At 54.8% G+C, this 25,337-nt stretch overlaps 1 protein-coding gene and 1 long non-coding RNA gene across 2 annotated transcripts in view; one reads left to right on the top strand and one right to left on the bottom strand.

Annotated features, from left to right (window-relative positions):
* The window catches only part of PDE6B (phosphodiesterase 6B), a 45,382-nt gene extending 20,272 nt beyond the window's left edge, over positions 1-25,110 (bottom strand). Inside the window, exons 1-4 of the mRNA XM_055384255.2 lie at positions 24,528-25,110; positions 23,438-23,965; positions 15,027-15,179; positions 14,157-14,246 (exon numbers count right to left, since the gene is read on the bottom strand). Of these exons, the coding sequence (XP_055240230.2) occupies positions 14,157-14,246; positions 15,027-15,179; positions 23,438-23,905 (711 nt within the window). The 5' untranslated portion in view covers positions 23,906-23,965; positions 24,528-25,110. The remainder of the gene's footprint in view (positions 1-14,156; positions 14,247-15,026; positions 15,180-23,437; positions 23,966-24,527) is intronic.
* On the top strand, positions 15,050-19,434 carry LOC129532930 (uncharacterized). Its single transcript, XR_008678877.2, has 3 exons — positions 15,050-15,631; positions 16,294-16,543; positions 18,497-19,434. It is a non-coding gene; the product is annotated as an uncharacterized lncRNA (long non-coding RNA).
* Positions 25,111-25,337: the final 227 nt, after the last annotated feature.

Genomic DNA, 25,337 nt, shown 5'->3' with positions numbered 1-25,337 from the left:
TGCTGTTGACATCGCCACCTCAGCCTGTCCTGCCTGTGACAGCCCCACTGCTGTTGACATCACCACCTCAGCCTCTGTCCCGCCTGTGACAGCCCCACTGCTGTTGACATCGCCACCTCAGCCCCTGCCCCGCCTGTGACAGCCACACCGCTGCCGACATCGCCACCTCAGCCCCTGCCCCGCCTGTGACAGCCACACCGCTGTTGACATCGCCACCTCAGCCCCTGCCCCGCCTGTGACAGCCACACCGCTGTTGACATCGCCACCTCAGCCCCTGTCCCGCCTGTGACAGCCACACCGCTGTTGACATCGCCACCTCAGCCCCTGTCCCGCCTGTGACAGCCCCACTGCTGTTGACATCGCCACCTCAGCCCCTGTCCCGCCTGTGACAGCCCCACTGCTGTTGACATCGCCACCTCAGCCCCTGTCCTGCCTGTGACAGCCTCACTGCTGTTGACATCGCCACCTCAGCCCCTGTCCTGCCTGTGACAGCCCCACTGCTGTTGACATCGGTGCCTCAGTGAGGGCAGGCACTGAGTTCAAGGTGGTCCCAGCCCAGCAGCCCCATCCTGAGGCCTCTGCCTTCCTCCTTGTTTTCATTTTTAATTTTCCGGTTAAAAGCCTGCTGGTGCACACAGCAATTGACTGAAGTGCAGGCGTCTTCAGCGTGTGGCGGGTGGATTTTCGCTGCCGGCTCGGGCTCAGGGCATTCCTCTGTGCCCCCGTCAACACCCCCTGCCCTGCGCAATGGCTCTTCCAACCTCTGACCCTGGCCTGCTCTGAAACTGCATCTACGCAGCCTCCTGAACCAGCCTTCTCGCCTCCGCAGCCTCCAGACGCCAGCCCTCCCTGCCGGCCCCCCTCCCTGTGTGTGGGTGCCGGAGCTGTTTCTGTCCTGACTGCTGGGAGTCTTGGTGCCTGGGTGGTTCTGGGCTGGGGGACCCCCTCCACTCTGTCCCCTCGGTGCCCTGACCCCACGCTTGGGGACTTCCTGGGCCCTCTCTGCCCACGCAGGTGTCCCTGGCATCTTCCTGGGCAGCATCCCTCAATTCCAACTCCAGATCGAAGGGGAGCCCTGAGGCCTCTGATGGAGGCTGTTGCCTGTCTGGAGGAAGCAGGCTGTGAGGCTTCGGACCTGGGGTCTGCCTGTCCCGGGCAGTGGCCCAGGGGGCCAGACACCCAGCAGTGTTGAGCTCCCAGCCTTTCAAGAGATATAGAAACCCTAATTCTTACGTGAATTGTCTCGACTTTAAAATGTTGGGAACTTGTTAAGCCAAACATCCAGTGCTGGGTGGGACCTACCCCCTTTTCAAGGTGTGGCTGGAGGCCTGCCCTGGAGTTTTCCGGACTTGTCCCCTCCTCAGGGAGCGGGGGCCCCTCCTGCCCCGAGCCCGTGCCCAGCATCCCAGCACCCCAGTACAGGATACACCTGCTGCATCCACAAGGCCCCGGGGATGGTTCGAGCAGCCTGGGCTTCTGGGCTGCATGGAAGCTGAGGTTGTGTCCCTCCTGCATTGACTAGGGTCAGGTTTAATGCTCCAGGGTGAAACCAGGGTGACAGCGGTGGCCGCCCCGTGTACTCAGAAATGAGGGATCCACTGACATGGGGGGCAGAAGGCACAGAGACGCATGTGGCCCTGGAAGGGGAGCTGCTCAGCCTCATGGCCCTCTCATTACTTGTGGGAAGGAGGGGCCAGGAGGTCCTGAGGGGCCAGGGCAGATGGGATCCCCACTGGCTGCCCAGCCAGTGGAGTAGGGCCAGAGTGTCCCCCCGACCCTGAGCCCTGGGCCATAGCTGTGGTGGGAGGCAAGCGCTCAGGCCTACGCGGTCCCAACCCCAGGCCTTTGTGGGTCCACCAGCAAACAGTCTTCCCAGGCCTTTGTGGGTCCACCAGCAAACAGTCTTCCCAGGCCTTTGTGGGTCCACCAGCAAACAGTCTTCCCAGGCTGTGGTCAGCATGAGGGACCCCAGCGAGTGCCTGGGGAATCCAAGAATGGCGCTCCTTCACTTTCAAAGCAGCAGCAGGTGGCCCCAGCGTCCCTTGGAGGCCTGGTCGCTAGGACGGGCCTCGGCCCTACTGAAGCCCCAGCCCCAGGAGCCTTGTTTCTGGAGACGTTTCCCCCTGGGCCCAGGGCCTTGACAAATCTAGTGTGTGTCCTGGCATCAGGGCCGAGGGCTTCATCTCATGGTGAGCTTCTCAGAGCTGGTTGTTGAATCCTCAGGCATTCTGAGAGCCAGCCATTAAACACAGCCATTATGACAATTAAATCATGGCCATTATGTCAATTAAATCATGTAACCTATAAACTAGAACATTGTATTAAAAGGAAAGGCGACAGACACCCAGGATCACCCGTCCCGCCCCACTGTGGGTCGCTGTTGCCTGTGCTCGGGGCTTCGCTACGGCAGACGGGCTGCTGTGCCAGCGTGGATCTCCCCACAGCTCCATCTGGCTCATCATGGTGGGGCCCTAAGTCACGAAGTTGGCCAGCTCAACAGGCTCCCGCCACTGCCCGGTGTGGACAGACCACGCCCGCCCCTCTTGGCCGCCTCTCACTTCTGAATGGCTCTGCTTCCTCACAGGAGGCAAGAGTCAGACCTGCTGAGACAGAAGGCTCCCCCGCTCCTCCCATGCCTGACCTGAGTCGGGGCACCTCTTCCGCCCTTGCAGCGAGCCATCGGGTCCTGACGCATGGCCGGCCTGAAGGTGAGAGCTGCAGCCCTGCACCCACAGGCCTTTCATGCAGCTTTGCTGCAGCTCAGACAGCTGGGCGGTGAGAATTGCTCCACTAAGCCGAACAGGCAGCTGCCATGACAGGTCAGAGAGAAACCTGAACTCTGTAGGGCCTAACCCATGGCTTCCCTGCGGACTCTGTTGGCTCTGATGGGAGTGTCCGAGAGGCTTTTCAGAAAGGGAATGGCAGGGGCCTCCAGCTGGAGGGTGCCTGGGACAGAAGGTAGTTCCTGATTGTCCAGGTGAGGGCCCGGGACAGAGGGAGTGGGGAGCGCCCAGAGGCTGCTTCAATCCCAGTGACCAGCTTTCCTTCCACAGCTCAAGGAGGAGGCAGACGAAGTGCAGGTGTTGGGTGGACCGCGGGGGCCAATCTTTGCTCATCACAAACTTTTATTTTCAAAAAGAGCCGTGAGGCAGGCCTGTGCCTGTGCCTCCTGCAAGTCAGGATGCCTAAAAATGCCGTTCGGAGGGCAAGACCCAGAAACAGCTTTTCCTAGGACTGGGCAATGCCTGGTGCAAAATCGAAAGTCTCGCATGGAGACACAAGATCATGTGTTAGAACCTTGAGCTGGTCTCCACACGCCTGCAGGCTGAGACGCTGGAAACAAGGAGTTTCCTAGGTGTTGGTAATTCACTTATTGCCTGGTTTAGGGCTGGGGTGACCAGACAACAGAACGGGCAAACACGCCTGACTCTTGGCTCTTTCTTTCTTTTTTTTTGAGACGGAGTTTTGCTCTTGTTGCCCAGGCTAAAGTGCAGTGGTGCGATCTTCGCTCACTGCTACCTCTGCCTCCTGGGTTCAAGCAATTTTCCTGCCTCAGCCTCCTAAGTAGCTGGGGTTACAGGCATGCACCACCACGCCCAGCTAATTTTTTGTATTTTTTTTTTTTACTAGAGATGGGGTTTCACCATTTTGGCCAGGCTGGTCTCGAACTCCTGACCTCAGGTGATCTGCACGCCTCAGCCTCCCAAAGTGCTGGGATTACAGGCATGAGCCATCACACCTGGCCACAGCCACGCTTTTAAAACTGAGGTCTGTTGCTGGGTGGTTCCTGCTGTGTACTAGATTGCGTGCCCCTCCCCCCATGCATCTGTGAAGCCCTCACCCGAGATGCGATGGTGAGTGGAGGTGGGGCCCTGGGGGATGATTAGGGTTAGGTGGGGTCACGAGCCTGGGGCCCCTACGAGACGATTGGTGCCCTTATGGGACAAGGACACAGCAAGCCAGGGAGAGAGCCCTCGCCAGAAATGGAACCTGGTCAGCACCTTCATCTGGAACTTCACAGCATCCAGAAGTGTCAGAAACAAATGCCCGCTGTCTCAGGTGCTCGGTGTGTGGTATTTTGTTATGGCAGCTCAAGCTAATACAGAAGCAAAAACAAACCATAAACAAGGGCGTGGAAGCTGCCGTCACCCTCAGCTGCAGCAAATGTTCATTCAATACAGCCCAGCTCCCGGCCAGATGGACCCCAAATCCCACACTCAAGGCTGATTTGCCCCAGTCCCTGCTTTGGCCAAAAATTATAAGTCATGCTAAAAGGCAAGAAAAAGCAACAGTCCAAAAAGGCAAAGCAAGCCTCAGAACCAGACTCAGATGTGACACGAAGTTGGGAATTATCAGACTGGGAATTTAAAATTACTATGATCAGGCCAGGCGAGGTGGCGCATGCCTGTAATTCTAGTGCTTTGGGAGGCTGAGGCGGGCAATTCAACTGAAGTCAGGAGTTCAAGACCAGCCTGGCCAACATGGTGACACTCATCTCTACTAAAAATACAAAAATTAGCTGGGCCGCGGTGGTGGGCACCTGTAATCCCAGCTACTCAGGAGGCTGAGGCAGGAGAATCACTGGAACCCAGGAAGCGGAGGCTGCAGTGAGCCGAGATTGAGCCACTGCACTGCAGCCAGGGCCACAGAGCAAGACAATGTCTCAAAAAAAAAAAAGTAAAATTACGATGATCAATATGCTAAAGGCGCTACTAGAAAACGGAGGCAGCGCACCGGAGCAGATGGTAATATAAGCAAAGAGATGGACGCTCTGGGAAGGACAAGGCGTGCTGGAGTACAGGAAACGCGAGGTGGAAACGCAGTGCGCCGCCGCCCGGCCGGAGGCTGCGCGTGTCTGAGGAAGGGGGCCGGGAGCGCGAAGACAGAAACGCAGCAGAAACGCAGAGGGAACCACCAGCGGAGCTAGCGGAGCGAGCGGAGCAGAGAGACAAATACAGAAGGTGCGAGTGGGCGGCGGGTGCCGGAAGGAGCAGAAAGAGCGAAGGAGAAGACATGTTGGAAGTAATAATGGCTGAGATTTTCCAAAAGTATTGACAGACACCAAACCTTACGTCTAGGATGCTCAGTGACTGTCAAAAAAGACAAATGCCAAAAAACTGATCCTAAGGCACGTCATATTCAAACTGCAGACAACCAAGCTGAAAACCTCGAGGGAAGCTGGGGGTGGGGGAACATCTGACCAAGAGTGGAACGAGACGTTGGAAACATCTCATCAGAAACGATGCGAGCAAGAGGAGACTGAAGTATTGGAAGTGTTGAGAAAAAAATGTGCTAACTTATAATTCTGTATACAGTAAAATTATCCTTCAGAAGTGAAGGAGAAATAAAGACTTTCTCAGATAAACAGAAACTGAGGAATGTGTTACCAGTGGACTTGCCCAGCAGAAAATGTTCAAAGAAGTTCCTTGGAAACAGGAAGAATGAGATAGATCAGAAACTTGCATATGCGTGAAAAAAGGAAGAGCAGCAGAAAATAAATAAATGACAGGAAAGCAACATATTTTCTTTTTCTTAATTTCTCTAATAATAACTATTTGTTCAAAGTAATAATAGTAACAGTGTATTACATGATTATAGCACATGGATAAGTAAAATAAATGGCAGAAATTTTATAAGGGTGGAAGTGAGAAGTTGTAGGTCCATTGTTGTAAGATAGCCTCACTCTAAGTGAAGCAGTATAATACTATTTGGAAGAGGGCTTAGAGTAGTCATAAATGATTATTGCAAATTCTGGGGAAATGCTAAAATTTTTTGGAAAAACAAGTATAACTGATAAGCTAAGAGAGGAGAGAGTGTGGGATAAGATGTTCAATTAAAACCAGAGAAGGCAGAAAAAAAGAGGGGATGATAATAATAAAGAGTAAGTGCAAAACAGAGAAAATGTTTAAGAATATGGTATATATTAATCCAACTATATCAATAATCACTTTAAATGTGACTAGCCTAAATACACCACTTGACAGATTTTCAGAGCGGATAAAAAGAACTAAGACCTGACCCTATATATGTTGTCTATAAAAAACCCACTGTAAGTATAAAGACACACATAGTTTAAAAGTAAGGAATGAAGAAATATATGCTATGCTAATAATAATCCAAAGACACTGGGGTAGCTATATTAATTTAGACAAAGAGTACTTTAGAACAAGGAAAATTGTTGGTGGAAGGGGCATGACAACATGATAAAGGGGTTGTTTCTCTGTGAAGACATAAAAATCATTCATGGTCACACATCTAATAACAAAGCATCGAAACACATGAAGCAAAAGCTGATGGAGCTGTAAGGAGAGACGCATCCTCCAGTACTGTTGGAGACTTACTACCCTCTATCAGAATGAGCACATCCAGCAGGCAGAGGCTCAGTAAGGACACTGCTGAACTAAACAACACTGTGGGCCGGGCACGGTGGCTCACGCCTGTCATCCCAGCATTTTGGGAGGCCGAGGTGGGCGGATCATCTGAGGCTGGGAGTTCGAGACCAACCTGGGCAACATGGGGAAATCCCGTCTCTACTAAAAATATAAAAAGTAGGCGGGTGTGGTGGCGTGTGCCTGTAGTCCCAGCTACTCAGGAGGCTGAGGCAGGAGAATCACCTGAATCCACGAGGTGGAGGTTGCAGTGAGCTGAGATCACACCACTGCACTTCAGCCTGGGCAACAGAGAAAGAATCTGTTTCAAAAAAATAAAAATAAAAAAAATAAAAACACTGTTGTTCGAATGGACATAACTGACATCTATAATTTACCTCATCCGCCAACAGCACAATACACATTCTTCTCACGGTCACGTGGAGCATACAGCAAGATAAACCACATTCTGGGCCATAAAACACATCTTAACAAAGTTTTGAAAATAAAAATAATGAAAAATATGTTCTTATACCATAGTGCAATTAAATTAGAAATCAATAACAGAAATATAGCTGAAAAATTAAAAATGGATTTAACAACACACTTCCAAATAACAGATGGGCCAGAGTCTGAAGAGACCTTTTAAAAGATTTTGAACTAGGGGCGCGGTGGCTCACGCCTGTAATCCCAGCACTTTGGGAGGCCGAGGCGGGCAGATCACGAGGTCGAGAGATCGAGACCATCCTGGCCAACATGGTGAAACCCCGTCTCTACTAAAAATGCAAAAATTAGTTGGGTGTGGTGGTGTGTGTCTGTAGTTCCAGCTACTCGGGAGGCTGAGGCAGGAGAATGGCATGAACCCGGGAGGTGGAGGTTGCAGTGAGCCGAGATCCCACCACTGCACTCCAGCCTGGCTACAGAGCGAGACTCCGTCAAAAAAAAAAAAAAAAAAAAAAAGATTTTGAACTAAATAAGAATAAAAATATACAACCTGTCAGAATTTGTCAGGTGCAGGGAAAGCAGTGCTTGGAGGGAAATTTATAGTATTGAATGCACATAATAAACAAGAAGAAAGATCTAAATCAATACTCAAAGCTTAAGAAACTAGAAAAAGAACTTCAAATTAAGCCTAAAGCAAGCAGAAGAAAATAAATAATAAATATTATGACAACTCTATGCCTCAAAATTTGATTTTAACTTAGATGAAATAGACTGATCACTAGAAAGACACAAACTACCAAGACTCACACCAGGAGAATTAGAAGAATCTGAAGAGTTCTCTGAGTATTAAAGAAATTGAATCAATAATTAATAATCATCCAAAAAGAAAGCACCAGTCACTAATGGTTTCACTGGTGAATCTGACCAAACATTTACGAAAGATGTTATGTCAGTTCACTACAATCTCTTCCAAAAAATAGAAGCAGAGGAAACACCCTTATCTCATTCAATGAGGTCAAAATTATCCTAATAGCAAAACCAGATAAAGACATTATAAGAAAGAAAAACTACAGACCAATGTAGCTCATGAATATAGATGCAAAAATTCTTTTTTGTTTTTTCTTTTTTTGAGATGGAATCTCGCTCTGTCTCCCTGGCTGGAGTGCAGTGGCATGATCTTGGCTCGCTGCAACCTCCACTTCCTGGGTTCAAGTGATTCTCCTGCCTCAGCCTCCTGAGTAGCTGGGACTACAGACGTCTGCCACCACACCCAACTAATTTTTGCATTTTTAGTAGAGACGGGGTTTCACCAAGTTGGCCAGGATGGTGTCAATCTCTTGACCTCGTGATCCGCCCACCTCAACCTCCCAAAGTGCTGGGATTATAGGTGTGAGCCACCACACCCGGCCTGTAGATGCCAAAATTCTTAACAAAACATGGTAAGATCGATTTAACAATGTATGAAAATAATAATTACACTACATGACCAGGTGGCATTTATTCCAGGTATGCAAAGCTCGTTCACAATTTGTTCAAAAAATACATGATGTTATCAATCAATGCAGAAAAAAATTTGAAAAATCCAACACTCATTCTGAATAAAAACACTTAGCAAACTAGAAATAGAGAGAACTTCCTCAAGTGGATTTTAAAAATTCAACAAAAATCCTAGAGCTAAGGGCATTCTTTTTTTTTTTTTTTTTGAGACAGTGTCTGTTGCCCAGGTTGGAGTGCAGTGGCGAGTTGCTGGGACTGCTGGTACACACCACCACACCTGGCTAACTTTTTTGCATTTTTTGTAGAGATGGTGTTTCGCCATGTTGCCCAGGCTGGTCTCAAGCTCCTGGGCTCAAGCTATCTGCCTGCCTTAGCCTTCCAGAGTGCTGGGATTATAGGCATGCGCCACCATGCTGGGTGATGTCATTCTTTTTTTAGTTTAGTTTTGTTTTTTTTCCAGACAGAGTTTACTCTTGTTGCCCAGGCTGGAGTGCAATGGCACGATCCTGGCTCACCACAACCTCTGCCTCCCACGTTCAAGCGATTTTCCTGTCTCAGCCTCCCAAGTAGCTGGAATTACAGGCATGCACCACCATGCCTGGCTAATTTTTTGTATTTTTAGTAGAGACGGGGGTTTCTCCATGTTGGTCAGGCTGATCTCAAACTCCCGACCTCAGGTGATCCACCCACCTTGGCCTCCCAAAGTGCTGGGATTATAGGCGTGAGCCACCATGCCCAGCTGGGCGATGTCATTCTTAATGGTGAGAAAGTGGATGCTTTCTCCTAAGATTGGGAATAAGGCAAAGATATCTCCCTCCTCTCACCACTCACATTCAACATTATACTTGAAGTCCTAGCTAGTGCAATAAGGCAAGAAAAAGAAATACAATGTATATAGATTGAGAAGGAAGAAATAAAACTATCTTTGTTTGCAGATGACATGATTGTCTAGGTAAAAACACCAATAATCAATAAAAAACTCCTGGCTCGGTATGGTGGCTCACGCCTGTAATTCCAGCACTTTGGGAGGCTGATGTGGGCAGATCACCTGAGGTCAGGAGTTTAAGACCAGCCTGGCCAACATGGTGAAACCCCGTCTCTACTAAAAATACAAAAATTAGGTGGGCATGGTGACGCACATCAGTAGTCTCAGCTACTTGGGAGGCTGAGGCAGGAGAGTCGCTTGAACCCGGGAGGTGGAGGTTGCAGTTAGCTGAGATTGCGTCACTGCACTCTAGCTTGGGTGACAGAGTGAGACTCTGTCTCAGAAAACAAAAAACAAAAAACAAAAAAAGTGTGTCTCTGACGGCTGTGTGCGGGGCTGTGGTCAGGGCCTCATGGGTCCCCCAGGAGCTGGGACGCCTAGGTGGCCTGCCCCTGCCGCACAGCCCAACAGACCTTGGTTTTAAAAGTGTGGCTGTGACGGTACTTGGTGAGCCCCCTGGACATGACCAAGGAGAAGGTGAGGCCTCGGGCACTCAGGGACCCCCTGCCCAGCCTGACCTGGCTCCTGCGCTGACTGCCTCACCCTCACCTCTTCTCTGTCCAGGATACAAAGTTAACATACAAAGGTCCATTGCTTTGCTTTATAACAGCAATGAAGAATTGGAATTTGAAATTAAGAACCCAATATCTCTTACATTACCATGGGAAAATGAAATACTTAGGTACAAATCTAATAAAATTATGGATTTGTATGCAAAAACTGCAAAATTCTGATAAAAGGAATCAAATATCTAAATAAATGAAGAGATATTCTGTGTTTATCAATTGGAAGATACATTATTTCTAAGATGGCAATTTTTCCCAACTTGATCTACAGATTTAATACAGTCCCAATTACAATACCAGTAAGCTACTTTGTGGATATTGACAAACTGACTCTTAAGGTTTATGTGGAAAGGCAACAAACCCAGAATAGCTAGCACAATACTGCAGAAGAAAGACAATTAGAGCGCTGACATTCCCAACTTCAAGACTTACTCTAAACCTACAGTGATCAAGATGGTCTGGTATCATGGATGAATAAACACATACAACAGTGGAACAGAATAAAGAGCTCAGGAATAGACTCACCAACAGAGCCAGGTGATCTTTGACAAAAGAGCAAAAGCAATACGACGGAGAAAAGGTAGGCTTTTTCTACATATGGTGCTGGATCAACTGGACTACCACATGCCAACAACAACACAAAAAATTAATCTAGATGCAGACCTTACACCTTTCAGAAAATGAATCACACATCTAATGTAAAATACAAATCTATACAACTTCTAGCAGACAATAAGAGAAAATCTAGGTGACCTTGGGTTTAGTGATGAGTTTTTAGATACAACACAAAATACAATCCATGAGGGAAAAAAAAAATGCTAAGTTGGATTTTTTTTTTCCAAGATGGAGTCTTACTCTGTCGTCCAGGCTGGGGTGCAATGGTGCCATCTCAGCTCACTGCAACCTCTGTCTCCCAGGTTCAAGTGATTCTCTTGCCTCAGCCTCCTGAGTAACTGGGATTACAGGTGCCCGCCACCATGCCTGGCTAATTTTCATATTTTTTTTAGTAGAGATGGGGTTTCACCATCTTGGCCAGGCTGGTCTTGAACTCCTGACCTCAGGTGATTGGCCTGCCTTGGCCTCCCAAAGTGCTGGGATTACATGAGCCACCACGCCTGGCCAATTGGACTTTATTATAATAAAATTTAAAACTATTTTGCAAAATACAGTGTAAAGTGAGTTAAAAGACAAGCCACATCTTGGTAGAAAATATTTGCAAATCACTCTTCTTTTTTTGTAGAGATAGGGTCTCACTATATTGACCAGGCTGATCTCAAATTCCTGGCCTCAAATGATTCTCTCACCTCAGCCTTCCAAAGTGCTGGGCCTGTAGAGGTGAGCCACTGCTCCTGGTCTCAGCATCACTTTTTTTATTTTTCTGGAGATGGAGTCTTGCTCTGTCACCCAGGCTGGAGTACAGTGGTGTGATCTCGGCTCACTTCAGGTCCTGGGCAGGAGGACCTGAGGGGGAGAACCCAGCTCCTGGGTTCAAGCGATTCTCCTGCCTCAGCCTCCCAAGTAGCTGGGACTACAGGCATGCACCACCATGTCTGGCTAATTTTTTGTATTTTAGTAGAGACAGGGTTTCACCGTGTTGCCCAGGCTGGTCTCAAACTCTTGACCTCAGGTGATCTGCCCGCCTCGGCCTCCCTAAGTGCTGGGATTGCAGACATGAGCCACCGTGCCTGGCCTCAGCATCACTTTTGAATACAAGTTTAACTTTCTCATGCCAGAAGCAGGGCTTAGTCACCCTTGACAGTTTCCAGTCCTGCACCTAAATGGCTCAAGCCGATGGCAGCCATAAGAACTTAGAGGCATCTCTCCTGCCCAGAAGCCTGGGCTCCCCACTTCTCCCCCTTTCCTTTAGAAAAGGCTGTTCAGACATTTGCCCATGAACTTAAGGGACCTGCTCTCTATTCCCTCATGTTTGCTGCTAGCAGAGCCCCTGCTCTGCCTGACTTGCCATTTCTGCCTCCTGTGAACTGTGGACCCCAAGAAAAACATCACAGAACTGCCCTCCTGTCATCCTGGGCAACACAGCAAGACTCTGTCTCTAAAAAAAAAAAATTACCCAGGTGTGGTGGGGCGCACCTGTAGTCCCAGCTGCTTGGGAGGCTGAGGCAGGAGGATCTGTTGAGCCCAGGAATTTGAGGCTGCAGTGAGCTATGATTGCACCACCGCACTCCAGCCTGGGCAGCAGAGTGAGGCCTTGTCTCAAGAAAAAAGAAAACACCCCCCAAAAAACAAAACTGCCCTCCGGAATCACGGTGCCCTTCCTGCCCAGGACCTGTAGTAAAAATCTTTGCACGTGTTTCCTATCACAGTGGTGGACTGAATTTGTGCTTCCATCTGAAGAGCTAGGAGCTACCCCAGGCCAGCTTTTCCCTGGGATGCTGGAGGGAACAGAGGGTTGGGCTCCCTGTACCAGAGCGATGGCCAGGTAGGCATGACCTGGTCATGGGTCAGACACAAGCCTCAGGCACCTGCCGATATGAACAAGTTTCCTGTGTGAGGGAGCCCCTGGTTGTGGGCTGGATAATTAGGCACGAGGCTGCCCACTGAGTGAAAGAAGAACCTGTGAAAGGTGCAGGATAAACACCAGGCCCAGCCCCCCTCATTACCTGCTAGGGTAACGAGGACCCCTCATTACTGGGACCCTCATTGGGGCCCTCAATGGGACCCCAATTTAGCAAGAAGCTCTCAAAACAAACATATCTGATAAAGGACTTGTGTTGAAAATATATTTAAAAACTCTGGTCGGGTGCAGTGGCTTACACTTGTAATCACAGCACTTTAGGAGGCCGAGGCAGGAGGATCATTTGAGGTCAGGAGTTGGAGACCAGCCTGGCCAACATGGTGAAACCCCGTCTCTACTAAAAATACAAAAATTAGCCGGGCCTGGTGGTGCATGTCGGTGATCCCAGCTACTCGGAGGCTGAGGCAGGAAATCGTTTGAACCGGGGGGGCAGAGGTTGTAGCGAGCCCAGATGGACCCTGTCTCAAAAACAAAACAAAACAAAAACCAAAAACATTAAAAAACCAAAAAACAAAGCAAAGCAAAACCCCACAGTGATGGGGTCATGTAAAAAGGGCACAGAAGCCAAGTAAAAGAGCTCCCAGTGGCCAAAGCTGGACTCACGTGAGCAAGAAAATAAAATCATATTGAATTATAACCTAAGCATGCAATACTCATAAGTCCACACTGACATAAATAAATGGTTGAATAAATTAGTAAATGAGGAGAAGAGACAAATCTCTCACGCAAAAGAATTCCAGATACATTACACAGATGCTCTGCCTGGTCCCTGGTTCCCATGGCCCTGGCCGTGAGAGGCCTGCTTGGATTGGGGCTCAGACTTCCCTCCGGGGGGTTTTCTCACAGGTGTCCACTGGCTGGATGGCTGGATGCCCCAGGGGCCCTGACGGCCTTTCCAGACTGCCCCTGAGGCAGCCCTGGGGCCAGGAGGAGGCCCCTAAACCCAGCCTTCCTCCAGATGCTGAGATAAAGACCTCAGCCTCTCGCCACGTTCAGCAGGCTCGCAGCAGGTGACCAGGGCCAGGCAGCATCCGCAGGCAGAACAAGACACGGCGAAGGCAGGAGGTGACCGCCGTCTTCACAGTTCTCCTTTGTGGCTCAGCCCCCAGGACACTGCGTGGACGGCTTCCCAGCCCCAACATAGAGCCTCCCTCCCCCGGCCCACTCACTATCCATCCAGGTCTCCCCTGAGCCAGGGTCTCAGATGGGAGGACCACCTGCCCTGGAGGTCATCCCCCTGCGTTTTCCCACGCACCTCGGCACACCTGACTCCTTAAGGTCCTCAGGCCTCCCTCCCCAGCGTCTCGGCCAGGGCCAGACCTGCCCCCGTACCCTCTCTCAGCCAGGGCCGGACCTGCCCCTGCACCCTCTCAGTCAGGGCCGGACCTGCCCCTGCACCCTCTCTCAGCCAGGGCTGGACCTGCCAGGGAGCCCCTCTGCTCCCTGCTCACTCGTCACTCATACTGGCTTCTCCCAAGGAGGTTGGGGGCAGCCTCTAGGAAGGGTGCACCTTTCCCCCTCTGCAGGTGCCTCACACCCACTCTGGCCAGATCGCAGGCAGGCGGCAGATGGGTCTGGCCATTGCAGCTCAGCACAGCCACAGAAGCCATGGGGCCCTCCTCTCCCCTGAGCAATGCCCACCCAAGGACCTACCCAGGTGAGCACAAGACCACCTGCCACCACCCGCCTCTGTGCAGGCAGCGAGATGGGCGGAGGGACCCTGGCCCACATGGGCAGGGCTGTGCTCAGCGTGTGGGTACCTGGCCGCGGCGCGTCTCGCAGTTGTGGAGGTAGCTCAGGTGATAGATCTTCAGGTACAACGTGGCAAAATTCAGGTACTTCAAGAACACCTGAAACAGGAATTGCAACAAGAGGAATTAAAATTCCAGTTTTCAGACATGTGTCCCCGTGGGTATTTTGCAGGAGAAACATGCTCGCCTGAGGGTGCCCAGACACGCCAGGAAGCTGTGCCCCGCAGGCAGACATGGATTGGCACACACAAGCTCAGGTGCACAGGGTGGGCACGCAAGCTCTCTCTCTCTCTCTCACACACACACAGGTGTGCGCAGACACACAGGAGCACAGCGATGTGCAGATGAGCACGTGGAGCCCAGCAGCCCAGCAGAGGCGCAGCACAGAACACGCAGGCAGGCAGGCAGGGAGGCAGGCAGGGAGGCAGACGCGCAGCACAGAACACGCGGGCGGGAGGGCAGGTAAAGAGGTGGGCGCGCAGCACAGAACAGGAGGGCGGGCGGGTGGGCAGGCAGGTAAAGAGGTGGACGCGCAGCACAGAACAGGAGGGCGGGCGGGCGGGCGGGCGGGCAGGCAGGTGAGGAGGTGGACGTGCAGCACAGAACAGGCGGGCAGGCAGGTGAGGAGGTGGACGCGCAGCACAGAACAGGCGGGCAGGCAGGTGAGGAGGTGGACGCGCAGCACAGAACAGGCGGGCAGGCAGGTGAGGAGGTGGACGTGCAGCACAGAACAGGCGGGCAGGCAGGTGAGGAAGTGGACGCGCAGCACAGAACAGGCGGGCGGGCAGGTGAGGAGGTGGACGCGCAGCACAGAACAGGAGGGCGGGCGGGCGGGCAGGGAGGCAGACGTGCGGCTACCCAGGTGCCCCCCACACTCACATCTTCGTCTTCGCTGGTGAAGAATGGGCCGTTGAGCTTGTTCACTGCCATGATCACCGCCACGACGTCTTTGCCATTCATGATGGGTGTGGCCAGCATATTCTTTGTCTTGTAGTCGGTGAGCTCGTCCGCAAATGAGCTGAAGTGAGGGCACTGCCGCAAGAGAGGAAAGAGGCTAAAGAGGCTGTCGCTCCGTAGGCCTGGAGCCCGCACCACTGGGGTTGTCGTCAAGCTCTGTGGGGGCTGCTGCCCTCCAGGTGTGAGGTGCCCGGGGGCCCTGCTGGGCACTGGGATGTGGCCACCGGGCGGTGAAAGCTGGGCCTGTCCCTGTGGCTCCAGCCTGGCTCCATGCACCCCTGTGCGGAGGACGCTGGTGCCCCCCAGTGCTCAGTCCAGCAGACTTGGACAGGCCTCATGGGGGGCCCCGCCCTGCCTGGCACCTCCCGCACCTGCCGCCCTCCGGCCACGTTGGGCCTCCTGGATGCCTGTTGAGCCTGCCTGCTCGCCTTGTCCCTGAAGCCTCCTGCCTTCAGGCCCCTCCTGCCTCTCCTGCCTTCAGGCCCCTGCAGGACACTCCTACACTCTTCCCTGAGAGACAGCCATTGGTAGGATGTGGGATGGGCCCATTCTAATTGGGGGCTTGTTCGTCGGACAGTTTAGCCAGGGCAGGTGCAGCTGGCAGGCCGGGGTGGGAGTCCTTGCACTCCTGGGGTCTGTCCTCCACCCCTCTGGCCTCCCAGGCGCACACTCCCAGGGGTCTGCCCCCTGGGGTCTGGGGCCCACCGTGATGAGAACTTTGCCTGCCTCTGGCTCCCAGGGGGTATCCACCCACCCTCACTCCCACCAGATTTAGAGCAGCCCCTCCTCTCTTGGCTCTTAGGTTCCGGCCCCTCAAGGAACAGGTCAGCTGAACTCTGCCTCAGCTCAGACACAGTGAGGGTTACTGAGACCAGACACCCCCCGGCGACTGGGATTCTGTCCTTCAGAGAGTTGGATGTGACCCCAGACCCTCCTCTTACTTCCTGGTTCTGACATTTGTTTACATGAGGCCAGGGTGCCCTGGGGCAGTGACCCAGATGGACGGGTCCGGGGTCAGCCCTGCTGGGGTCAGGACTTCCCACCTGTGCGACCTGCAGCGGGCACAGGGTGGTTCTGTGGCCTTCTCCTCACCAGTCAATGGGGCAAAAATAACAGGCTCTGCCCTCAGCCACTGCGCCAGCTGAACGGGAGCTCCTGGGATGCGCCTCACATCTCCTGCTGTTTCTAGGGACGGTGGCCCTGCAGCGGCAGAGGGCAGACGCCTCGCAACTCCCCTCCACCCCCTTCCCCTGCAGCAAGGTTGAGAGGTCAGAGGAAGCCTGCTGGGGGCTGGCCGAGGTGCTAGCGTGCTCCTAAATGGCACCCACCCTTCCTGCTCCTCATTTCCTGATTCTTGGAGATACAGCTGCTGCCCATAGCCATGTGGGCTGGCATTGAAGGAAAACCAGCATTTAAAAGATGGTGGAGCAGGAAGACGGGTGAGTGAGCCCTGGCAGGGGTGGCAGCGTGGGCAGTGGGGCCAGCATCCCTTTATTGGATCTGAAACAGGGATGGTCCCTGAGGGAGGGCTCATCTCACGACCTGCAACCCCTAAGGGCTCATCTCTGCACCTGCGTCCCCCGAGGGCTCATCTCTGCACCTGTGTCCCCTGAGGCCAAGCACAGCACACTCCTGCCTGCTTGTCGTGGTGCCTGTTGTGCCTGTGGCGGTTTGGACAGTGTCTCCTCTACCAGCCGTCAGTGCTACAGTGGCCACCATGTGTGCTCCCTGCTGAATTCAGAGTCTCTGTTACTGTTTCCCTCCCTTTCTACCTGGAGTCCATCCTTTTACCCATCCCTTGCCAACCTCGCTGACACCCTCACCTGGGGTCCTTCCCTGGTTGCTGATCTTCACAGCATGACACCTGGACATATACCAGTGATTATGGAAAGAGCACAACATGACCCTCAGACGGCACCACACAGATCCACACAATGTGACCCTCAGATGGCACCATGCAGATCCACACAACATGATCCAGAGATGGTGCCACATGGATCCACACAACGTGATCCAGAGATGGTGCCACACAGATCCACACAACATGACCCCGAGACAGCACCACACAGATCCCCCCAATGTGACCCCCAGACAGCACCATGCAGATCCACAGGTGATCCAGAGATGGTGCCACACGGATCCACACAACGTGACCCTGAGATGGCACCACACAGATCCCCACAATGTGACCCTCATAACCCTCAGACGGCACCACATGGATCCACACAACATGACCCTCAGACGGTGCCTCATGGATCCACATGTGATCCTCAGATGGCATCACACAAGATGACCCTTAGATGGTGCCACACACAAATCCACACAACGTGACCCCCAGACAGTGCCACACGGATCCACACAGCATGACTCTCAGCTGATACCACATGGATTCACATAACGTGACACTCAGATGGTGCCACACAGATCACAGCATGACACCTGGACATATACCAGTGATTCTGGAAAGAGCACAACATGACCCTCAGATGGTGCCACACAGATCCACACAGGATGACCTCAGATGGTGTCACACAGATCCACACAGGATGACCTCAGATAGTGCCACACAGATCCACACAGGATGACCTCAGATAGTGCCACACAGATCCACACAGGATGACCTCAGATGGTGCCACATGGACCCACACAACGTGACCCTCATGACCCTTTGATGGTCCCACACACAAATCCCCACAATATGACCCTCAGATGGTGCCACATGAACCCACACAATGTGACCCCCATGACCCTTTGATGGTCCCACACATAAATCCACACAACATGACCCTCAGATGGAGCCACATGGACCCACGCAACGTGATCCTCATGACGCTTAGATGGTCCCACACACAAATCCATACAATGTGATCCTCAGACAGTGCCACAAGGATCCACACAATGTAACCCTCAGACGGTGTCACACAGATCCACATAACATGACCTTCAGACAGCGCCACAGGATCCACACAATGTAACCCTCAGACAGTGCCACAGGATCCACACAATGTGACTCTTAGATAGAGCCACACAGATCCACGCAACGTGACCCTCAGATGGTGCCCCATAGTCACACAGGCTATGGTTGATGAATGTTCAGCCTCACTTCTCTTGCCAGCTTTGTCTCTACCAGTTTCTTCCTGGATCTCAGACCTGACTCTGTCACTTCTCTCTGCCCCACACGTTTTCACAGCTCTTGTTTCACAAAGAAAGTATGGGAACAGCCACAGAGCCTTCCTGCCTCTCTCTTGTGGCCTACCCTCCACCCAAGAACCTCACGCTATTTGTCACCTTCTCTTCTTCATAGTTTCTCCCCATCCTGGGATTTAAGTGCACTCAGGACTCTGTAAAATGCTCTCTCAGCCCGTTCGTCTGCCGTCTTTTCTTCTTCACAGCTGCTCCTGGGTCCCCTGCCTTCCTGGCTGCATCACTGGTCTCAGCAGGCACCTGGCTCCATTTCAGCTGTCCCAGCTGAGGTGGGCTGCCGTTACCATCCTTATGCCGACAGCCTCTCTCCTTCACCACTGGCCCCATTCACTCCCTGGTCCTTCCAGGCCTGTGCCAGATACACCCTTGGTCCCAGCACTGAGACCTTCACGCTGAGGCTTTGTGACTGCAGCCTCTTTGTGTCTCACCAGCCCCCACACCCTTAGGAGCGAGAGGAACAGCTCCTTAGAGGTCCAGAGCAGGCAGCCAGAATTGGGGCTTGGCCACCGCGGAGGTTCTGCCAGAAGCTATGCTCCTCTGAGCAGCTGGTTTTGAGTGGGGTTGCCCCTCGTTCCTCCTTCCCTGTACCTTGTCAGGCTTCTGCGAGCAGCTGGCCCAGCCCAGGGGCTCCCCAGGAACATCTGCTCCAAACCCTGGCTTGCACTCTGCCCTCTGCCCTCCTCAGCTTCCCTGACACCACAGGGAATGTTTACTTTTTTGTAAATCTGCCATCGAGACTGCGAAGAGTCCCACGTGGAAACATCCGGCCACTCTCTCACTGACACCTGCTCTCCTTTCCCCAGCGTCTGGTCACTCTGCTGCCCATGCATGGATGGGCACTCGGTACCAGCGAGGCCACAGCCACCTTGGTCCCAGCTTGGCTGGTGCAGCTTCTAGCCTCAGCGGCTCCCTCCTGCTGCCCCTTGTGGCCCAGCAGCCCGACCCCAGCCCAGCCTTCACTTCCTGAGATGACAGCCCTGCAAACTCCCCTCGGCCACAGGGATGGATCCCTCGGCCTCCCTGTCCGACTGCCAGCTGCCCCACCCATTGTGAAATGCAGCCACACCATCGTGCGTCTGTCGGTGAAGATTAACACGTGGCCCCTGCTGGCCCCCCGTCTCTCCTCTCTGGTGCCCTCTGGGTTCTGTGTCCCCTGTAGTGATGCCTGGCGGGGGGGTCCTTGCCTGCTGGTCTCTTCCTCTCTACTGTCCAGTCCAGGCTTCCCTGCTTCCCCAGAGGCTCCTGGTCAGACATGCCAGGAGCCTTGTCTGGGAACAGGCGGCAGCTGTGGACTCTCAGGCTCCTGGGAACCCCCTGCATTTGCTCTGCCTCTAGCAGGCCAGGGGGCTGTGTGTGCTCACATAGCCGAGCAGCTGGGCCTCACTCTGGGGCCTTCACACCCACTGTGGCTTCTCCAAAGAACCCCCAACTGCCCGAGCCCCACGCCTCCTCTGCCGTCTGTGCTCAGCATGGCTGACGGCCGGTCCTGCCGCCCTCCTCCCTCTATCTCTGGATTCCCACCCAGCCCGTGTTCTCAACGCCCCTGCTCTGTCCAGCCTTGTAGAGACCACCACAGGACTGAGTCCAAGGGTCTTGACTGCTGGCAACATGCAGGACCCCGTGATGAGGTGTTTTGGGGCAGGGGTCAGGGGACCCACCAGTGTCCCGGGACGGGCCTTTGGGATGGCTTCCCGTGAGGTTCCCAGGGAGAGGAGCTGGAAGGGGGTGGAGGCTGAGGCTGCATGCACAGCACTGCGGGGTCCGTGGCTGTTCGGCTGGGGCTGGGCTCAGAAACCGCTGCACAGTCAGAGCCGGGGTGTGAGTCCTTCCCCGCCACTTGGTGGCCGTGGCCGAGCCCCACCAGCCCACCAGGATCGTCCATCCCAGCTGCCCTCGCTGTGAACTCTTGCAGGTCTGAGGAGCCACAAAGGGGTGATGGCAGGGCTGGTGGCTTCCCCCTCATCAGGTGTGGGCGGCGTCCCTGCCCGGGGTGCACAACGGGGGATGGGGAAGGCCGTGCCACCTCACAGGCCCACTCACTCCTCCCTCTCTGCACCCGACCTGTGCTTCCTTCCTGCCAAGAGGCTTGTCAAGGGGCCATGAACACTGGGTGGCTGGGCAGGGCCTCTCACCCGGCTGGCCCATTGGCTTCTGACATGTTGGGAGGGATGGAGGGGGGCCTGGTGTCCACCTTCTGGGACCTGTGGTTCCTGAGCCCAAAGTTTTAGGGTTCACAATCCATGCCCAGGCCTGGGCCAGGCTCCAGGAAGGTTGTGCTCAGTCCTGAGTCCCGGCAGGGCCCCCCTTGTGCAGGCCCTGGGATTTGCTGTGTCTCCCCGAGGGGCTGCCGTGACACACAACATGTGTAGTCGTGGGGTTCTGGGAGCAGACAGGGACTTGGAGCCATCAGCTGAAGCCCTGCACCTCCCAGAAGCTGGTCCCACGTGGCCTGGCACTGCCTGGGCTCCCTGTAGGCCCGAGAGTGTGAGCCCTGGGCAGCCCCTCCCTCCGTGGTGGCCCCTGGGACAGACCCCTGGGGACAAGAGGGCCCACAGGCCAGGCTACTGCAGCCTTCGGCCTGGGCTGGCACCCTCAGCTCCAGGAGGATGGACACTTGCAGCTCAGGGAGGAGCTGGTTACCTGGGGCCTGCCGGCCCTGCAGACTCAGGGCCCGCCTGTGCTCAGGAGCAGGCTGGTTTAGCCGCTGCAGCGCCCTTGAGGGGCAGACCTTAGTTCCCCAATGTAAACAGGGAGACAAGGCTCAGGAGGGCGAGACTCCGGGTGGCCCGGGCAGGAGGGTGAGACTCCGGGTGGCCCGGGTGTTGCGTGCTGGCCGCCCACGCCCCGTCTGAGGGACTCTTCCACCACAGCCACGAGCTGCTCTCCTGAAATGGCCGGTGCGGCTCACACCCTCCAAAGAGGGTGCAGTGGGCCAGACTGAGGTGTGCTCTGCCTCAGTCCCCCCTTCTGTAAACTGAGACGTGAACCCAGAAGCCACTTGGCAGTGCTTAGGGTGCTGAGATGCACTTCATGAGGATATGCACTTCATGAGGATTTGCACTTCATGAAGATTTGCTTTTTTTGTGGCAATTCAGACTCAAGTTTCTGTTCCCTTAGTCTGAGATAACTAAGACTCCACAGAATGGAGGGGCAGACACCATGCCCAGCTCCTTGGAATGGCACCAGCTACACTGGGCAGGGGAGAGGCCTCGGAGGTCAGTCCTGGGGCAGGTGCGGCCATGGCACTGGGGGTGGGGGTGGCAGGACCTGGAACAGCCCTGGGGAACAGGCCAGGCCGAGGGACGGACCTAGGACAGCCCAGCAGTTTGAGGAGGACCCACAGAGCAGGGACGAGAGACCATCAGCCGGGTGGGGACAAAGTGGTGAAGGGGTGGTGGCAGCGGGGGACAAACTCCTGGGGGCAAGAAAGACACAGCCCGGACTTGGGACAGGGTGGGGATGAGAAGTTGTCTTGGGGATTGTGTGCAGGAGGAAGGAAGGGAGAGAGGGAGGATGGCAGAAAAGGAGGGAGGAGGGTGGCAGGAGAGTGAGGGGAGGAGGGAGGAGGTAACGGGGGGAGGGAGGAGCAGCTGGTGTCCACCCCAGGCCCCACCGCTGTGAAGTTTCCTGGCTTCCTGGTAACTCATGCTCCTGATGCACGATTGATTTGTGGGTGCCCCACTTCTTAGGAGGGAGGTGGAGATGAAGGTAACCCAGGGATTACTGAATCTAGGTCACTGCCTTGCTGCTTGCTTACTGCCATTGGGATAAGAGGATTGCCACTTCCGGCCTGGTGCGGTGGCTCACGCCTGTTATCCCAGCACTTTGGAAGTCTGAGGCAGGTGGATCACCTGATGTCAGGAGTTCGAGAACAGCCTGACCAACAGGACGAAACTCTCTCTATTAAAAATACAAAAATTAGCCGGGTGTGGTGGCGGTCACCTCTAGTCCTAGCTACTCGGGAGGCCAAGGCAGGAGAATCGCTTGAACGTGGGAGGCGGAGGTTGCAGTGAGCTGACATCATGCCACTGTAGTCCAGCCTGGTGACAGAGCAAGACTCTGTCTCAAAAACAAACAAACAAACAAACACCAGGATTGCCACTCCCCAGCTGCCTGGGAAGGAGGGACCACACCTGCCCCTGGGCTGGCGGCCTGGTGGGTAATTCCCAAGGCTCATCCAGCAACAGCGGAGGCTGCCTGGGCCTCTTGCAGCCTCCTTAGCTGTGGGGACAGAAATGGGGAGAGGAAGCTGGGACGGGTGCAGGACAGGGAGAAGGGGCTTCCCCCCTCCCCTTCTTCCTCAGAGCCCCCTTGCCGGGCAGCGCCTCAGGGCCTTTCCAGGTCTCTGCTGGCCGCTGCCCTCACCCAGTCTGGCAGGCACCTCACACCCCGCTTGTTCTCCAGTCCCGCCAGGACCGCCTCTGTCCTCGGGAAGCGTCTGCCCCAGCCCAGGCTTTGCATGGACAGGCCCTGCCCTTCCCTCCTTCAGTGAGTCCAGTAAGCCTGTCTCGATTCTCAGTCTCTTGTCCCTCCCCAGTCCCACCCTGGACCCCTGTGCTCAGTGGCTACCAGGTTTGTTCTCTCCTGGCGGCTGGCGTGGGCTCCCATGGGATAAAGCTGCTTCTGCCACAGTGGGAGTTTGGGGTTCCCCTGGCTCCCCCTCCCTGTGGGCGTCTGCACCACCTTCGACTGTGACCTCTTCTTCCCAAATCCCGAGGCAAGGCCTCCCTCCCAGCCCAGAGAGCCCTGAAGCCCCCATCTGGTCAGTCTTCCTGGAAGCCAGGGGTCCTCACACGGACTACACAGTCCCCACCATGGGACGTGGATGCAGAATCAGGGGCACCCTGGTTTGAGCCTGAGTCTGCTTCAGCCGAGGCTCCTAGACTCAGATCTAACCAACTCAGTGGCCACGCGATGTCAGCTTGAGCCAGAAGCCGAGTCGGAGAGGCAGGCGGCCAGGGCACAGTGCCGGGAGGGGGCTCTAGGTACTTGCTCCTCAGCACAGAACAAGCCTGTGCCCTGACAAGAGGCCTCCCTGGAGGCCTGAGGATCCGAGCTGACCCGTAGACACCTGAGACAGGTGCAAGAGATGCACATAGCCGCCTCCCTGAGCCTCCGCACAGACCCACCTCGGCCACGTCCTTGACGTTCACCATCTTCTTGGTCTGAGCCACGTGGCCCACGACCCCGATGTCCAGTGGGAAGACGATCTCGGAGTCGGGGGGCACCAGGCAGTCCTCCAGGACGCTGTCCGGCTGCACGCTGAAGAGCCTGGTGGCCAGCTCGGCCACGCCGTTGCGCTGGCGGTACATGAAGAGGCTGCAGCGGTCGGCCTGCAGGAGGGTGCAGAGGCGCCGCAGGACCTTGAAGACCACGCGCTCCATGTTGATGCTCTCCTGCATATCCTGCACCAGCTCCAGCAGCGCCGTGCTCTCCTCCACCTGGCAGAGCTCCCGGAGGCTGTCGCAGTCCGGCGGGCACCCGTCCTCGCAGGCCGCGGCCACATTCTCGGGGCTCAGTTTCTTCCCAAAGTACTGGCGGGCAAAATCGGGGTTCTGGTCGAGAAAGCTCCGGGCCTGCTCCTCACTGAGGCTCATGGTGGCTGCCTGTCCCTGGAGACGCTGCTGCTCCAGGCACGCATGGACTCCCAGGAAACCCTGTCATCAGCAAAGTCTTTCTTAGTGAGATTAGGAACCCCGGGGGCGGGTCAGCTGACTCACTCCTACAAATGGGGGCCTGCGCTCCCTCTCCTCGGACCCTGGGACTTCCCACCTTCCAGGAAAACCAGACCCTGTGGAATGAAGGCTGGGAGTGACTGTTGGGGGATCTCCTGCCTCTTGCAGGTGTCGTGGGTGGCTGGGCACAGGCATTTGGCTTCCAGCGGACCAGGCCCTGAGAACTAATCCCCTGAGGAGGTTATCCCACACACAGCATGACGCTTTCTGCTGGTGGAGCTGCCTGAGGGTTTGGGTTGCTCCCACAGGTGGCCCCAGGCCCTCCTGGGAGCCCAGACCTGGGCTCGGTGTGCTGGGGAGGTGGTGGGACACTGGCCCTGCCTCCAGGAGATGCAGTTCACCCCTGTGCAGGGAGAGGGGGCCGGGTAATCACACCAGGACCCAAATGCCCAGAGGCCAGCAAGGGGACCCTGGATGTCGAGGTGGGACCACATCCACCTTCCCCCACACTCTGAGGGATCCAGAGTCGCTAGTCAGCCTTTACCTGCTGTCAGGCCCCGGCTGGGACAAGCTTCGGGGTGACGCCGCTCTGAGGCCACATGGCTTTTGGTGGAAAGAGGACCTGAATGTTGGGGGCTGCCTGGCAACAAAGCCCGACCTCTCCTCTCCGCTGTCACCTCAGCAAGCCCTGCCTGCTCCCATAGGCCTCTCGGCTCCTGGGCCAGCTCCCTGCGGGCCAGCAGGGGTGATGTGGCCGGAAGCATCTTGGCTGGGTCTGGCATGGGCGCCGGACTGGCGGGTGGGTGGCAGTGTTCCTGACTTCCCTGAATATAAAAACGCTGATTGTCGCTTTCCAGGCACCTTTGTGCTGCCAGATCCTGGGCTTAAGGTTTCTTCCCATCTTTTCCATTTTGTCTGTCCATGTTGTCACCATACTTTTAACCAGGATGCAAGGTTTTCATGCGGTTCTTTTACTGCACTCAGCTGGTAGACGTGTGTGCACGCGTGCATGAGTGTGCACATATGTGTGTGCACGGAGTGTGAGTGTGCGCACGTGTAGGTGTGTGTGTTCGTGTGTGAGCACGTGTGCATGACAGCCAGGTGCCCTCAGGAGCGCAGAGTTCTCTCAGCACGAGGCCAGGCCCCGGGGAAGCTTCTGCGAGGGCCCTGGGCTGCACCGCTGCAGCTGCTTGTCTCGGAGGCTGCTCTGAGGGCAGCATCTGCGCCGTCCACGGTGGGCCCAGCTGGGCGAGCGACGTGTGCCCTTGTGCCATGATGTTCCTGCCTCCGCTTACTCACAAAGTCACTTCCTTTCAAGGGTCTGCTGAGAGGCTTCCCCTTTTTCCTAAAAATA

This window comes from Gorilla gorilla, chromosome 3 (genome assembly GCF_029281585.2).
Source record: "Gorilla gorilla gorilla isolate KB3781 chromosome 3, NHGRI_mGorGor1-v2.1_pri, whole genome shotgun sequence".
Classification (NCBI taxonomy): Eukaryota; Metazoa; Chordata; class Mammalia; order Primates; family Hominidae; genus Gorilla; species Gorilla gorilla.
The sequence above is the reverse complement of the archived record's forward strand: the minus strand, read 5'-3'. Positions and strand labels throughout refer to the sequence as shown.